The sequence below is a fragment of the Pan troglodytes genome, chromosome 17 (assembly GCF_028858775.2).
Source record: "Pan troglodytes isolate AG18354 chromosome 17, NHGRI_mPanTro3-v2.0_pri, whole genome shotgun sequence".
Classification (NCBI taxonomy): Eukaryota; Metazoa; Chordata; class Mammalia; order Primates; family Hominidae; genus Pan; species Pan troglodytes.
Window position 1 is genome coordinate 41,824,213 of NC_072415.2, and position 17,638 is coordinate 41,841,850.

The window sequence follows — 17,638 nt, forward strand, 5'->3', positions numbered from 1 at the left end:
TTAAAGTGCTTTCCAAAAAGTCTGAGTCAATTTATATTTGTGTCAGCAATGTATGAGTAAACCACTTTTACCTTAATCTGACCATAATTGGGAACATTTACTTTTAATTTACCCTGGCTCAACAAATATAAAATGATACTTTGAAGATTATTTTATGTAGTATGTAGTTTTATGTAATATATACACAAATGTGTGTGTGTTGTTTTCTCATATGAGTTTTTAGGGGTTTTTTAGTTTTAGGGTTTTTTCCATAAAATCCTTTCAGAAAGTGGATGAAATTAAAACATAAATATATTAGACAGGTAGGTAGATAGATAATGGATAGAAATAAAGATGATAGAGAATAAAGAGAAAGATACAGCCAGGTACAGTGGCTCACACCTGTAATCCAGGACTTTGGGAGGCCAAGTGGGCAGATTACTTGAGGCCAAGAGTTCGAGACCAGCCTGGCCAACACGGTGAAACCCCGTCTCTACTACTAAAAATACAAAAATTAGCAAGGCATGGTGGCATGCGCCTTCAGTCCCAGCTACTCGGGAGGCTGAGGTGGGAGGATTGCTTGAGCCTGGAAGGACGGAGGTTGAAGTGAACTGAGATCGTGCCACTGCACTCCAGCCTGGGTGATAAAACAAGAACCTGTCTCAGGCCGGGTGCAGTGGCTCATGCCTATAATCCCAGCACTTTGGGAGGCTGAGGCGGATGGATCACCTAAGGTCAGGAGTTCAAGACCAGCCTGACCAACATGGTGAAACCCTGTCTCTACTAAAAATACAAAAAAAAAAAAAAAAAATTAGCCGGGTGTGGTGGGGGTCACCTGTAATCCCAGCTACTCGGGAGGCTGAGGCAGGAGAATCACTTGAACCTGGGAGACGGAGGTTGCAGTGAGCTGAGATCACGCCATTGCACTCCAGCATGGGCAACAAAAGCGAAACTCTATCTCAAAAAACAAACAAAAAAACCCAAAAAAACCTGTCTCAAAAAAAAAGAGAGAAAATCCTCACAGCAATCCTATGAGATAGGCTTGATGATTATCCCCATTTTAAAAATGATAAACTGAGGCTCAGAGAGGTTAAGTCAATCATACAAGGTCACACAGCTGGTAAGTAACAAAGACAGAATTTGAATACAGTGATCTAGCTCCAGGGCTGTGTGGGAAACCCCTGTGGTCTATAGCAAGTTCAAGAGAAAAGCATGCAGAGATATTTGTTATTGATCTTAATGGCCTAGGGAGTTGGCAATTGGAATGGCTAAGTAGGAGCTTGTTAGGTGTTGAGGGAGCAGAGCCGATGGTCACGGGCTTTTCCTGCTCAAGTTGCTCTGTAGGAGGAACTGGGCTAGGGAGTTGTTTCACAATAGGTCCCTGGGGAGCTAGAGGAAGTTAGAAGAAAGCATAAGGATGGAATGATAGTGACTACTATCACTGAGTTTACTGAGTTATAAGTATTTTCTTGTCTCCTAGCAACTCTGTGAAGAAGGTTGAACCCTGACCATTAGTACCCAGGGTGCTGCTTTGGCTGGAAGAATGCCAGGCCCTCTGGACTGTGGTCCTAGGCTGCATCTAAGCAGCAGTCTGGGGCAGGCCGTGTACTGGTCAGTTCCGTGGTACTGTGTACCGGCTCCAGCAGAAATCCAGTCCACATGCTGCTCAGTTTGGCCCAAATTGAAGGTGGCCCATGAAGCTAGGTCCTCCATGATTTTACAGGTCTTCAGGGTCATTGAAGACAGCTGACCTAAGCAGGGAAACAAACTAGGAATGGTGGAATCAGATTGCCTGTGGGATTTTGTAGTTAAATCCTAGGCTTTAAAGGGGATAGGCTTGGTTCTAATCCCAGGAAGTCTATGAAATTCTGTCACTGTTTCATCATTTGTAAAATGGGGATGGTGATGACATTCATGCCTTTTTCACAAGTAGTAAATGAATCAGGCATATAATAAAGTAAGCACTCTGTCTCCTGGTGTTCACTCCATTAATAGAAGAGGGTGGTGGTGATAGTGGAGGTTCACTACACTTTTTCAATTCTATAAAATCAGGCCTAGAGCAGATTTCTTACAGGAAGTGATGTCCTCTCACAGAGAACCCACATGGGGTGGTGGTGTGAGTCGGGGGGGTGGCGGGGAGGAGGAGGATGGGGAAGTGAAGTGGTAAAATCTCACCACAAAGACCAGGACGCTATCATGGCCTTGAAGCAGGAGCAGATTGTTCAGAAATCCAAGGTTCTGTAATACCCTAGGGCTGTCTAGAGGTGGTAATTGGAACACAAGACCTTCAGGTGTCCTGTGTTAGTGTTTCACTCTTGAGCAGAAGCTCAAGAGCATGTCACTCTGAAGGATCTAGAGCCATTAGAAGTCATGATTTACCCCATGGTTAGGAAAAGGCAGGGGACAGATATGTGGTATAGCTGGGGTTCACGTGCTTAGGGATCCCTAATGGGGACATGTGGGTGAAAACACACTGAGGGAAGTCCTGGGCAAGGAGGGCTGGGTCCAGTGCTGATTCTGGATGGGTGTGGAAGTTAACCAGGAATTATTGCTTTAAAGGACTGGATTACAGGTTTTGCAAGCAGATAAGATCAGTGACATCATCTGACTTACCTCACATAAGAGGTTTCCTGGCAGTTAGAGATTTCCTGGGTAAATGATTCTTCTGACTTCCAAAAATAATTAGATAACTCAGAGATCAAACCACAAGATAACCATCTTTTCTTTCTGAGCTGCTCAAGAATGATAAAATGTTTGTTAAAAACATCAGGGGATTTTGACTTTTCTTATATGCATCCTTAAGAGCCAATAGCTCCTTTTTGTCAAGCAGTAATTATATTGTTATATTCTGCCATTTTTTAAAATTTGGAGACAGGGTCTCGCTCTATCACCCAGGCGGGACTGCAGTGGTGCAGTAATAGCTCACTGTAACCTTGAACTCCTGGGCTCAAGTGATCCTTACCTCAGCTTCCTGAGTAGCTGGAACTACAGGTGTGCACCTTCACAACTGGATAATTCTTTAATTATTATTTTTTTATTTTTTATTTTTGGTAAAGATGAGATCTTGCTATGTTGCCCAGGCTGGTCTCAAATTCCTGGCTTCGAGCTATCCTCCCACCTTGGCTTCTGAAAGCATTGAGTTTACAGGCATGAGCCACTAAGCTCGGTCATTTATTTTTTTAAATAATAATTCCATCTCTGGAATATTAGACTCAAAGGAAGCAGGTGACACAAACAGCATGCTTTTTTTTTTTTTGAGACGAAGTCTTGCTCTGTCGCCCAGGCTGGAGTGCAGTGGCGCGATCTCGGCTCACTGCAAGCTCTGCCTCCCGGGTTCACGCCATTCTCCTGCCTCAGCCTCCCAAGTAGCTGGGACTACAGGCGCCCGCCAACACGCCCGGCTAATTTTTTGTAATTTTAGTAGAAACGGGGTTTCACCGTGTTAGCCAAGATGGTCTCGATCTCCTGACCTCGTGATCCGCCCGTCTCGGCCTCCCAAAGTGCTAGGATTACAGGCGTGAGCCACCGCGCCCGGCCACAGCATGCTTTTAGACTGAATTATGAGACCACTTTTTTTCTTTTTCCTTAAATGTAGATAACATTAATGAGACCACTTTTGAGAGAAATGTATTTTACTCTGTAAAGGGAAGATGTTTTAGCAAGAACCTTGCCCTCCAGCTAGTCTCTCTGTCTAGAGTGCTTTTTTTTTTTTTTTTTTTTTTTTTTTTTTTTTTTTGAAGAGACGGTGTTTCATCATCATGTTGCCCAGGCTGAGTCTCGAACTTGTGAGCTCAAGCGATCTGCTCTCCTCGGCCCCCCAAAGTGCTGGGATTACAGGCATGAGCCACTGCGCCCGGCCTCAAAGTTCTCTTTCTGTCACTGGTTGGCTCTTACTCATCCTTTGGAGCTTAGCTTAAATTTTACTTCCTCAAGGAAGCCCTCCCTGATACTCATTAATTTCAGCTTTTGCGTTTCTCCCCTCTACTTTTCAGTATTTACCACAACTTATAATTGCATATTCATTTCATGTCTGTCTCTCCCTCTAATTTATTAGGCTTATGGAGTCATGGGACCTAAGTCTTTCGTTTAACACTGCATGCCCAGTTCTTTGCAGAGTGCCTAGAACATAGCAGGATGTAGTGATGTGGAAAAAAGATAGTAAAGAAAGACAGGCTGGGCGCGGTGGCTCACATGTGTAATCCCAGCACTTTGGGAGGCCAAGGCAGGTGGATCACCTGAGGTCAGGAGTTCGAGACTAGCCTGGCCAACATGGCAAAACCCCGTCTCTACTAAAAATGCAAAAATTAGCTGGGCATGTTGGCAGGAGCCTGTAATCTCAGCTACTCAGGAGGCTGAGGCAGGAATCGCTTGAACCCAGGAAGCGGAGGTTGCAGTGAGCCAAAATCATGCCATTGCACTCCAGCCTGGGCGACATGAGCAAGACTCAGTCTTAAAAAAAAAAAAAAAAAAAAAAAGGCATGATTCCATTCACCCTGATTCAGGGGTTCCAGTGAGTTCTATATTTTCTTTCTTTTTTTTTTTTTTTGTTTGAGATAGAGTCTTGCTCTGTTGCCAGGCTGGAGTGTAGTGGCGTGATCTCACTGCAACCTCTGACTCCCTGGTTCAAGCAATTCTCCTGCCTCAGCCTCCCGAGTAGCTGGGATTACAGGCATGCACCACTGCACCCAGCTCATTTTTGCATTTTTAGTAGAGTTGGGGTTTCACCATGTTGGCCACGATGGTCTCGATCTCCTGACCTTGTGATCTGCCCGCCTCAGCCTCCCAGAGTGCTGGGATTACAGGCGCGAGCCACCACGTCCAGCCTGAGTTCTATATTTTCAATGTTACCCTGGGGGCTCATTCCTTAAGGAAGGGACAGGACTTTTGGTTTGAAGTGTAAACTGTGATGATTACATCCTGGGCTACCCCTCTCCATAGCAGTTAATTTCCGTGAGTACTTAGAATATCTGTGACTTGATGCGACAGTGGAGATCTATGTGGTAATAATTCTGGAAGGAAAAAAAAATCTCCAATAGATTTGCTTTCAGTGGCCGGGTGTGGTGGCTCGTGCCTGTAATCCCAGCACTTTGGGAGGCTGAGGTGGGCAGATCACAAGGTCAGGAGTTCAAGACCAGCCTGGCCAATATGGTGAAACCCCCATCTCTACTAAATATACAAAAATTAGCCAGGCACGGTGGTGCGCGCCTGTAGTCCCGGCTGCTCAGGAGGCTGAGGCAGGAGAATCGTTTGAACCTGGGAGGTGGAGGTTGCAGTGAGTCAAGATCGTGCCACTGCACTCTAGCCTGGGTGACAGAGCGAGACTCCATCTCAAAAAAAAAAAAAAAAAAAAATTAGGTATGCAGTCTTGCACCTTGATTTTAATTAAATAGGTGCCTGTGAATATTTTCAGTGCATGTTCCTTTTTTCTTCTTTGGGTATTGGATTGAGTAACCTTTAATTACCTCCTCAAATGGCACTTGTCATCACATGGAAAGTGTTCTATAATCAGCTGAGTTGCTGTGGAGGTTAATCTAAGCCACAGATAGAGCGGAGTGTCCATTATCATAGATATTCTGAAGGATCGAATCCTTTGCATCTTGGAATGGCTGTAACATGAGTGCACTGTCGTCCAGCTCTTTTACACTTGTACTCCTAGAGTCATCTTCTGACTTCAGGAGAACTTGATAGAACATGCTGTTCACTAAGGATCATTGATATTAGATTGCATACATAGTACTTGGCAACTGAAATCCCTCAACAGTAAAATATGGTGTTCTTGCATATATGCTATTAGAACTTAAGAAAAGGGTACCAGAAAAAAATTAAGTTCTGACACACTTATTTTCTATTAAATATTAAATCAGTCATGCACAGACTTTAGAAATGGAATTCAAGTTTTATAGTAGAAAATAGATGTCATTGGCTGGGCGTGGTGGCTCATGCCTGTAATCCCAGCCCTTTGGGAGGCCGAGGCAGGGAGATCACCTGAGGTCGGGAGTTCGAGACCAGTCTGACCAACATGGAGAAACCCCGTTTCTACTAAAAATACAAAATTAGCCGGGCATGGTGGTACATACCTGTAATCCCAGCTACTTGGGAGACTGAGGCAGGAGAATCGCTTGAACCCGGGAGGTGGAGGTTGTAGTGAGCCGAGATTGTGCCATTGCACTCCAGCCTGGGCAACAAGAGTGAAACTCTGTGTCAAACAAAAAAAAAAGAAAGAACATATATGTCATTCACAGTGAGGGCTGTCAGACCTGCACTGAGTATGATATTATTTTAGGGATTCCCTATAACAATACAAAAATTGGGAAAAACTATCAACTTTAGGCCAACTCTTCAGGCATAGTGGCTCACACCTGTAATCCCAGCACTTTGGAAGGCTAAAGCAGGCAGATCACTTGTGGTCAGGAGGTCAGGAGTTCGAGACCAGCCTGGCCAACATGGTGAAATCCCATCTCTAGAAAAAAATTTTAAAAATTAGCCAGGCACGTTGGCGTGTGCCTCTAGGAGGCAGGAGGATTGCTTGAGTGCGGGAGGTAGAGGCTGCAGTGAGCAGAGATCGCATCATTGCACTCCAGCCTGGGTGATGGGAGTAAAACCCTGTCTTAAAAAAAAAAAAAAATAGAAGAACTGGAAAGCCAACTACCCTGTTGGTTATGATCTGTCAGTAATATTGCCTTTATTCTTAATGGGATAAGGGAGGGGTGTCTTATTGAAAACCCTGGTAAGGACCAGTTCAGAAAGACTAGGGGGGAGACAGGATATTTGACTCCATGTATTCATGAAGCAGTATCAACTCCATTTCTGTGGCTTTGGTGTTTGGTGTGAGAAACTTTAGGAAATGCATCCTAATAGACCTATGTAGATGCTCTCACCTATGATCCTGATGATCAAAGCTCATATGATCATGCCTGTGAAGATATTTACTTTTTTTTTTTTTTTTTTTTTTTTTGAGACAGAGTTTCACTCTTGTCACCCAGGCTGGAGCGCAGTGGCGTGGTCTCGGCTCGGAGCAACCTCCACCTCCTGGGTTCAAACGATTCTCCTGCCTCAGCCTCCCAAGTAGCTGGGATTACAGGCGTGCGCCACCATGCCGGCTAATTTTTGTATTTTTAGTAGAAACGTGGTTTCACCATGTTGACCAAGTTGGTCTCGAACTCCTGACCTCAGGTGTTCCTCCCGCTGTGGCCTCCCAAAGTGCCGCGATTACCGGCATGAGCCACCGCATCTGCCCTGTACATTTTATGTATTCTCAGAAGCCCTTACATTGGTGATTCCTAATATTTTCTCTGTCCCATCACATCTAAAAAATATAATACTGAACAAAATCATTCTTATTTTTCCATAAGTAATAGTGATGCATGAGAGTGGTGAGAACTCCTCTGGGGAGAAAATGTGGTTGTATCAGAATTTAGGGAAGGAAGGTTATATCATTGAAAAAGAATTCTCATCTGATTCTGTGTATCAACTATTCTTCTCCCATTTCTGACCTGCCCAAGTGCTCTGTTATAGGAACTGATGTGAAGTAGAAGACATTTGGAAAAAACAAAAGGCTAGCAAAAATCCGTCAGAAGAGAAAGAAAAGTACTAGAAATCTTTTTCCCAAAAAGGAATTCTTTATTCATGAGGTGTCTACTGTGTGTCAAGTTATGCTAGGTCTAGGCATAAGGAAATAAGATAAATATGATTTGTTTTTGCCCTAGGATCCTTTATTCCAAGGAAGAAGAAAATTTGAATAAAATATATATTATCTAATCTGCAAAGTATATATTTTATTCCTGCTTTAGATATGAAAAATTGAATTTGAGCTTCTATTATGTGCCAAATCCTATGCAAGCTAACATAGCAAGAATTTAGGCCAGCTGGAGTGGCTTACACCTGTAATCCCAGCACTTTGGGAGGCCGAGCTGGGGGGATTGTTTGACCCCATGAGTTCAAGGCCAGCCTGGGCAACAGAGCAAGACCCTGTCTCTACAACAACAATAAAATTAGCTGGACCTGGTGGTGCACACCTGTAATCCCAGCTACTAGGGAGGCTGAGGTGGGAGGATCCCTTAAGCCCAGGAGTTTGAGGCTGCAGTGAGCTATGATGGCACCGCTGCACTCCAGCCTGGGCAACAAAAGGAGACCATGTCTCTAAAAAAAAAAAAAAGAAATTAGACCAAGTTCTTCTTATTTAGTTTTTCCTGTTCCAACATCTTGCTCCCTGTATTCATTCTCACACTGCTATAAAGAACTGCCCAAGACTGGGTAATTTAGAAAGGAAGGAGGTTTAATTGACTCACAGTTGCACATGGCTGGGGTGGCCTCAGGAATCATGGCAGAAGGCAAATGGGAAGCAAGGCACCTTTTTCACAAGCAGGAGAGAGAATGAACGCAGGAGGAACTACCACACACTTATAAGACCATCAGATCTTGTGAGAACTCATTTTTATGAGAACAGCATGGGGGAAACTGCCCCCATGATTCAATTACCTACACCTGGTCTCTCCCTTGACACTTGGTGATTGTGGGGATTATTAAGAGAACACTTAGGCCAGGTGTGGTGGCTCATGCCTGTAATCCCAGCACTTTGGGAGGCCAAGGTGGGCGGATCACCTGAGGTGGGTAGTTTGAGACCAGCCTGACCAACATGGAGAAATCCGTCTCTACTAAAAATACAAAATTAGCTGGGCGTGGTGGTGCATGCCTGTAATCCCAGCTTCTCGGGAGGCTGAGGCAGGAGAATCACTTGAACCTGGGAGGCGGAGGTTGCAGTGAGCCGAGATCATTCCATTGCACTCCAGCCTGGGTAACAAGAGTGAAACTCCATCTCAAAAAAAAAAAAAAAAAAAGAGAACATTTAAAAATTAAAAAAAAATTAAACCCTAATTTTAAGAAACTTAAGAAATCCATTATTATTTCTGGCTGCCTTTATAAAAGACACTTTTTTTTAAACATCATATAGGACTTTTTTTTTCCTGGAATTTGCAAGGACTCTTACTCTCTTCAGTATTCCTGAAAATGAAAGTAAGTGGCTCACGTAGGAAGAAGGAGAGATTTCGTAGACTTTCTGTAAAGTGAACAGACTTCAGGTACTGACTCCTCGTAAATCTAGACTGTTCTAAAATTGCCCTACAAAGCTCTGAGAAAATGACTCACATGAATAAAGAGGAAAAGGACTGGCCTGGCGTGGTGGCTCCCGACTGTAATCCCAGCACTTTGGGAGGCTGAGGCGGGCAGATCACCTGAGGTCAGGAGTTCAAGACCAGCCTGACCAACATAGATAAACCACCCCCCATGTCTACTAAAAATACAAAATTAGCTGGGCATGGTGGCCCATGCCTGTAATCCCAGCTACTCGGGAGGCTGAGGCAGGAGAATCACTTGAACCCAGGAGGCAGAGATTGCGTTGCAGTGAGCCGAGATCACGCCATTGCACTCCAGCCTGGGCAAAAAGGCAAAACTCCGTCTCAAATTAAAAAAAAAAAAAAAGATAGACAATTTTAGAAAAAAAGATAATAACATTAAAAAATAAAAAAGATAAGAGCAAAACTTCATCTCAAAAAAAATTTTAGAAGAGCAAAAGGAGTGGGAAGTTTTTCTAATTCTCATGGATTACAGTAGGAGAATGAGAACAGGTGCAAAAGAAACTCAATGCCCTTGGCTTTATGCCAACAATGATTTTTTTACACAGCAAAAAATTACAAACCTTCTTCCTCACCTCTCTTCCTCAAGCTTATACATAATAGACATACAGCAGCATTTCTATTTCTACATTATACTTGGGCTGTTTATAGTATTGAGCTAATAAAGATTTTTACACAGTCGTAGAGAAAAGGGTCCTCAGAGGTGATCTAATGTAGCCTCCCTCTCAAGGTGATAAGTAACTTACTGTGTGAGTGCTTGAAGTTTTCCAGAATGGTAACCCAGTTATTACAAGGATTTTGTTTCTACACCTTTCAACATCTTAATTTCCCTTCTGTGTCTATTGCAGTTTATTGATGTTTTCCTTACCCAGCACTTAAAATAGAACACAGCACTCCAGGAATGGTCAGTGAATGCAGAACAGAGGAAACAACCATTATTCTAGATAATTGAATGTTATCCATACAGCACTGTACTAGCTTTTTTATGATTGAGTCATATTTCTGGCCTAATTATGATTCTCAGTAAAATAGAACCCCAAATGACTTTTTTTTTTTTTTTTTTTTTCTGAGACGGAGTTTCGCTGTTGTTGCCTAGGCTGGAGTGTAGTGGCGCGATCTTGGCTCACTGCAACCTCTGCCTCCCGGGTTTAAGCGATTCTCCTGCCTCAGTCTCCTGAGTAGCTGGGAGTATAGGGGCATGCCTCCACACCTGGCTAATTTTTATATTTTTAGTAGAGACGGAGTTTCTCCATGTTGGTCAGGCTGGTCTCAAACTCCTTACCTCAGGTGATCTGCCCACCTCAGCCTCCCAAAATGCTGGGATTACAGGCGTGAGCTACCGCGCCTGGTCCAAATGACTGTTTTTTTTAATAGGTACTGGAGTTAAGAAAGGTGTTCTCCATTACAGCCTAGGTATTAGATTTAGAATTTCTCATTTGTTCGCCTACTATTTTATCTTGTTTCTCTGAAAGAAATTATATTGTCTTTAAGGCAGTGGTTCTCAAACTTTATCATGCATGAGAATCATCTACAAGACCTGTTTAAACATAGATTGCTGGCCTCTGCCCCTAGAGTGTCTGATAAAATAGGTCTGAGCTAGGGCCTGAAAATTTGCATTTCTAACAAGTTACCAGATGGTGGCAATGCTGCTGGTCTGAGGACCCCACGCTGAGAACCATTGCTTCCTTTAAAGCGCTAAAGTGGCCAGGCACTGTGGCTTATGCCAGTAGTCCCAGCATTTTCTGAGGCCAAAGTGGGAGGGTCACTTAAAGCCAGGAGTTTGTGGTTACAGTGAGCCATGATCATACCATTGCACTCCAGCCTGGGTGACAAGAGTGAGACCCCATCTCTGAAAAAAAAAAAAAAAAAAAAAAAAATTAAAGGGCAAGTGAGAAGTATGACCATACATGTACTTTCAATTTTTGTGGATGCATAGTAGGTGTATATATTTATGGGGCACATGAAATACTTTGATACAGGCATGCAGCGTGTAATAATCACATCAGGGTAAATGGCATACCCATCACCTTAAGCATTTATCCTTTCTTTGTGTTACAAACAATCCAATTATACTCTATATTTGTGTACTCATTAACCATGCCCACTTCCCCCAATCCCCACTACCCTTCCCAGCCTCTGGTAACCATCATTCTACCCTCTATCTCCATGAGTTCAATTGGTTTAATTTTTAGCTCCCACAAATAAATGAGGACATGTGAAGTTTGTCTTTCTGTGCTAGGCTTATTTCACTTAACATAATGTCCTCCAGTTCCATCCATGTTGTTGCAAATGACAAAATCTCATTCGTTTTTATGACTGAATGGTACTCCGTATGTACCATGCTTTCTTTACCCACTTGTCTGTTGCTGGACACTTAGGTTGTTTCCAAATCTTGACTATTCTGAATAGTACTGCAATAAAAATGGGAGTGCAGATATTTCTTGAATATACTGATTTCCTTTCTTTGGGGAATATACCTGGGAGTAGGATTGCTGGATCATATGATAGTTTGATTTTCAGTTTTTTGAGGAACCTCTAAATTCTTCTCCGTAGTAGTTGTACTAATTTACATTCCCACCACCCGTGTATGAAGTTTCCCTTTTCTCCCCATCCTCGTCAGCATCTGTTATTGTGTGACTTTTGGATAAAAACCATTTTACCTGCGGTGAGATGATATCTCATTGTAGTTTTGATTTGCATTTCTCTGATGATCAATGATGCTGAGCACTTTTTCATATGCCTATTTGCCATTTATATGTCTTCTTTTGAGAAATGTCTGTTTAAATCGTTTGCCTGTTTTTAAATTGGATTACTAATTTCTTTTCCTGTAGAGTTGTTTGCACTCCTTATATATTCTGGTTTTTAATCCCTTGTCAGATGAGGAGTTTGCAAATATTTTCTCCCATTCTGTGGGTTCTCTCTTCACTTTATTGATTGTTTCCTTTGCTGTGCTGAAGCTTTTGGATGTGATTCCATTTGTCCATTTTTGCTTTGGTTGCCTGTGTTTGTGGGGTATTACTCCAGAAATCTTTGCCCAGATCAATGTCCTGGAGAGTTTCTCCAATGTTTTTTTTTAGTAGTTTCATAGTTTGAGGTCTTAGATTCAAGTTTTTAATCCATTTTGATTTGATTTTGACTATTTTTTTAAATTTGATACTATCTTGACCAGCATTGAATAATCTATATCCTAAGGATTTAGAGGAATAATTATCCTTTCAAAAGAATCTTCCTCATCTGATCAAAAATGGAAAGAAACATCTGTTTCCACCCACATCAAGTGTTGTTTTGTTTCAATCCTATTAAAGCAGCCTTGGTCAGGAGATCTTTCCCCTTTTCCTAGCAAGAGGATTTCTTTGGTCCTCAATTTGGTCATTTGTAAAACAAAGGTAGAGAAAATCTACTCAATGATTTTGGTTATTTTTGGCTTTATGGTTTCTTGAAAGGAAAGAACAATAAATGAAGATTCATTGCATAGAAAGGGCCTACTTGGAGTCAACATGCTCAAGGCCAGGAAATAGAAACCACAGGGCTAAGGGGATCAACTGAAGGCATCAGTAGGATGAGGTGAAGCTCTTCAAAGCTGCCAGGTCACAAATCAGGACAGGCAGATGTCCGGTCCCTGACACACTGGCCTGCACAGTGAATGGGCTGTAGGCTTATCCACTAAAGACCTGTCATTGTTGCGGGTGGGTTGGTGGGAGCATAAGGACATGATAATATCACCATGTCTAGTAAGTGGGAGGCTAATCTTAGAAACAATTTTCAATTATTTGAAGTTGGTAGTAGCTTCTAATATGGTAGCTGTTATTCGCCCATTGCATTCACCATCAGAAAAAGCCCATACAGAGATGAAACCAGCATATTTTGAATGTACACTGTATAGTTGTTGGCTCTTAATATAAGTAGTATAACCTGGGAGCATTGAGTAGAGACAAGTAAGAAAGGATGAGCTGATGTTAGGAAATGGACAACATTGAGTATAAGTCAATACTTAGGTAATCTTCAGTCTGTCTCTCACCTACCATTTCTTTCTCCTTCCTATTCTTACCCTCTCTTCCCTCAGGTTTAATCTCCCAATTTAAGAAACAAAAGAAGTTTTTCCACTAGTACCGACTTCAGCCCATTGTTTTGCAATGTCGTTTTGACAGATGTGTCTTTAGTCACACAATTAAATTTTATGTTGACCAGAGACTGAAGACTCCACTAGTTGCCTATTAACGTCAGACTAACAATGGCTTGCACCTGTAATCCTAGCTACTCAGGAGGCTGAGGCAGGAGAATCTCTGGAATCTGAGAGTTCAAGGCCAGCCTGGTCAACAAAGTGAGATCCCGTTTCAAAAACAAAACAAAACAAAATCTTGTTTGCTTAAAATTCCAGTTTTTTTTTGAGACAGTCTTGCTCTGGCGCCCAGGCTGGAGTGCAGTGGTGCAATCTCGGCTCACTGCAAGCTCCGCCTCCTGGGTTCACGCCATTCTCCTGCCTCAGCCTCCCAAGTAGCTGGGACTACAGGCGCCCGCCACCACACCCGGCTAATTTTTTGTATTTTTAGTAGAGACAGGGTTTCACCGTGTTAGCCAGGATGGTGTCGATCTCCTGACCTCATGATCCGCCCACCTCGGCCTCCCAAAGTGCTGGGATTACAGGCGTGAGCCACTGCGCCTGGCCTAAAATTCCAGGTTTTCTGTATTTGTCTTCTCCACTAGACTCTAATCAGCTCCTTATTGGTAGGGATCAAGGTAACAGACATCTCTGTACCTCTGACTCCTTGCATCAAGTCTACCAAAACCATGTCAGGTGCTTGGATAAATATGGAGCAGAGCTAGTTCCAACTTATCATTCCAAACTCATCCCCTACCACTTCCCCAACTTGCCCTACTTTCAGTTACACTGAGGTTTTTCCATTGCCCTAAGCAGGCCTTTTTCTTTTAGGATTTACTGCCTTTTCCCACATTGATTCCTCTGCTGTGATGCTCCTCCCTGCTGGCCTGGCTGGCTCATTCTTCAAGACCCACTTCAGTTACCAGCAGCTCTGCTGGAGCCTTTCCGAACCCTTGGGCAAAATTAGTAATTCCCTTTACAGATCTTGAACAGTTGTCTGTTCACATCTTGAGTATGGCACTTGATACACTATTGAAAGTATCTGCTTAAGTGATAATAATGGCAGCTAAAGACTGAGCTAATATAGTGACTGAGCTTTATAATAGTAAATGGTGTATTATTTTAAATCTAACAGCTCTGAGACACAGAAAATCAGCGAGAGGCTGAGATGAAATCGGAAACTATTTTCTGGGTACTAAGAATGTAGGGATCAACTAGACACATGGTAGTTTCTTCCCTCAGGGAGCCCCAACTCTTCAAGGACAGGGATCAAATAGTAGTAAATATGTGGCATTTATTGAATGTTTGATGTTTACCTGGCACACTGAAGACATTATCTGTAAATATTACAGCTACTCTACAAGGCAGGTGTTATTATCTCCATTTCACAGAAAGGGAAACTTACATGCTCAAGATCACACTGCTGGTGCTAGGATTTGAACCCAAAGTATCTAACTTCAAAGTATCCTACTGATCTCTATATTCTAAGTGCGGAGCACGTAGTAGGGGCATAATAAAGAGTGTTGGATGAACAAATTTCTATAGGCAGGTTCCTTCTCCCACACTACAAATATTAATAGTGCTCTTTTGTTGAAATATTTCTTGGTCTCAGCTCTGTTCTCATTATATATAGTGGCATCAGGGAAAATTAAATGCTGTCTTGGAATGACCAGTAGTGCCAATTAACCAAGAACATTAGGAAATTGTAAATGATTATAATTCAATAATAATTAATTAAAAGGATGTAATTTTACTAAAAATAAGATGTAAAAATTAGCGAAGTTGAGCAAAATTCAGAAATAGACCTTTAATTATAGAAATTGAGCATATTGAAACTGAGATCCTCATAAAACAATAAGAAAGAAAAGAAATATATAAAGACCTCATTTAAATAAAGAAAAACATTATCACCCAAGTTGATAAATTGGACACTGTTAGAATGTGAAAAGAACATTGGAGGATCAGCGACATTGATTCCAGATCTGATACTTACAGCTGAGTAAATTCAAGCTATTTTTTTCTCTCTGAAATTGGGCTCATCAACAAAATAAGGATAGCAATTAATTCACTGGGTTGTTGTGAGGATCAAATGAGAATACTACCTAATTTACTACCTAACAACACATACTTGGCACTCAGTAATAAGTCTGTATCTCATACTTTAAAAAATGAATACATGGGCCAGGCGGGGTGGCTCATGCTTGTAATCCCAGCACTTTGGGAGGCCGAGGTGGGTAGATCACCTGAGGTCAGGAGTTCATGACCAGCCTGGCCAAAATGGTGAAACCCTGTCTTTACTAAAAATACAAAAATTAGCTGGGCATGGTGGTGGGCGCCTGTAATCCCAGCTACTTGGGAGGCTGAGGCAGGAGAGTTGCTTGAACCCAGGAGGCGGAGGTTGCAGTGAGCCAAGACCATGCCATTGCACTCCAGCCTGGGCAACAAGAGCAAAACTCCATTTCAAAAAAAAAAAAAGAAAAAGAATACATGAATAAATATAATTTTAAAAAAGTGAACCCTTTGTTAAAATGTGATAAAGTAATATATGTTAAAAGAGTTATTTATATTAGCCATCATAGAAGTGCAAATTAAAACCATGGTGAGATACCAGTACACGTTTAACAAAATGGCTAAAATAAAAAAATTTGGACAATACCAAATGTTGGGGAAAATAAAGAAAAACTGAATAATTCATACATTGCTGGTGGGAATGTAAAATAGTACAGCCACTCTGGAAAACAGTTTGGCAATATTTTACAAAGTTAAACATATACTTATCATATAACCAGGCAATCACACTCCTGAAAATTTATCCTGGAGAAATGAAAACTTATGTTTATGCAAACATTTGTACACAAATATTTCTTGGAGCTTTATCTTAACCAAAAACTGGAAACAACCCAAATGCCCTTTACAAAATAAATGGATAAGCAGACTGTGGGACATCCATACATGAAATACTACTCAGTAATAAGGAGGGAGCTATGGATACACCCAGCAACTTAGATGGATCTCAAAGTCATGCTCAATGGGAAAAGCCAATCTCAAAAGGTTAAATACTGTATAGTTCTATTTATATAAGTTTCTCGAAATAGTAATAATAATAATATGGGGAACAGAGCAGAGGTTAGGGAGAGAGAAGGAAATAAAGGATAGCAACGCACTGACATTCCTTTGTAGTGACAGAATGGTCTGTATCTTTTTTTTTTTTTAATCCATCAAGTCCTTTTTTTTTTTCTTTTTGAGACAGGTTCTCACTCTGTCATCCAGGCTGGAGTGCAGTGGTGTGATCTCGGCTTACTGCAACCTCCACCTCCTGGGTTCAAGCCATCCTGCTGCCTCAGCCTCTGGAGTAGCCAGGACTACAGGTGTGCACCACCACACCTGGCGAATTTTTTTTGTCTTTTTAGTAGACACGGGTTTTGCCATGTTAGCCAGGCTGGTCATGAACTCCTACCTCAAGTGATCCACCTCCCAAAGTGCTGGGATGACAGGCATGAGCCACGGTGCCCAGGGATTACACTTCAACATGAGATTTGGGCGGGGACAAATTTCCAAACTATATCTCACACACACACTGAAAAATATGAGTACAGGCAAAACCTGGTGAAATCTTTTTCTTTTTCTTTTTTTTTTGAGACAGAGCTGGTGCCTCGGCTGCCTGAGTAGCTGGGATTACAGGTGCCTGCCACCATACCTGGCTAATTTTTTTGGCTTCACACCCAGGGATTACATTTCAACATGAGATTTGGGTGGGGACAAGTTTCCAAACTATATCACACACACACACACACTGAAAAATATGAGTACAGGCAAAACCTAGTGAAATCTTTTTTCAAGCAATTCTCCTGCCTCAGCCTGCCAAGTAGGTGGGATAGCAGGCAGGTGTGCACCACCACGTCTGACTCATTTTTGTATTTTTAGTAGAGACAGGGTTTTACCATGTTGGCCATGCTGGTCTTGAACTCTGGGCCTCAAGTAATCTACCTGCCTTGGCCTCCTCTCAAAGTGCTGGGATTACAGGAGTGAGCCACCGCTCCTGGCCAACGTTCATGACCTGGTAATTGCCATTTCTGGTCATTTCTCCTAAGGAACTAATCCCCTAAAAGGTAAACACTATAGTTATTCTCATTTGTGATAGTAAAATATCCATATACAAACAAGTATTCCAAGAGGTAGGCAAACTAATTAAGTAAATTATGGTACATGTATTAATTGTAATATTGTTTAAATAATAAATTGATGAATATGAAATAGTTATAGTTATGTATGCATATGAGCAATAAATGCATATGAAGACGTAATTTTATTTGCTTAATGTTGCTTTCATGTTTATGCAATTTTATAACATAATACTGAGGTATGGCTAATGGATGAATAAAGTTGACAGTTTATTTTTGAATGGTTATCTGTTGTTGTTTTTTGTTGT

The 17,638-nt window shown here is 41.9% G+C and overlaps 1 protein-coding gene across 7 annotated transcripts in view; it reads left to right on the forward strand.

Annotated features, from left to right (window-relative positions):
- Positions 1 to 17,638, forward strand: part of RNF125 (ring finger protein 125) — a 72,283-nt gene that overhangs the window by 28,975 nt on the left and 25,670 nt on the right. Inside the window, exon 5 of one of the 7 annotated variants that reach the window (XM_063795575.1) lies at positions 16,460 to 17,611. The exons of the other annotated variants lie outside the window; for them this stretch is intronic. Within the exon in view, the coding sequence (XP_063651645.1) occupies positions 16,460 to 16,675 (216 nt within the window). The 3' untranslated portion in view covers positions 16,676 to 17,611. Of the gene's footprint in view, positions 1 to 16,459; positions 17,612 to 17,638 lie in introns of those variants that run through there. 7 annotated transcript variants of the gene reach the window in all.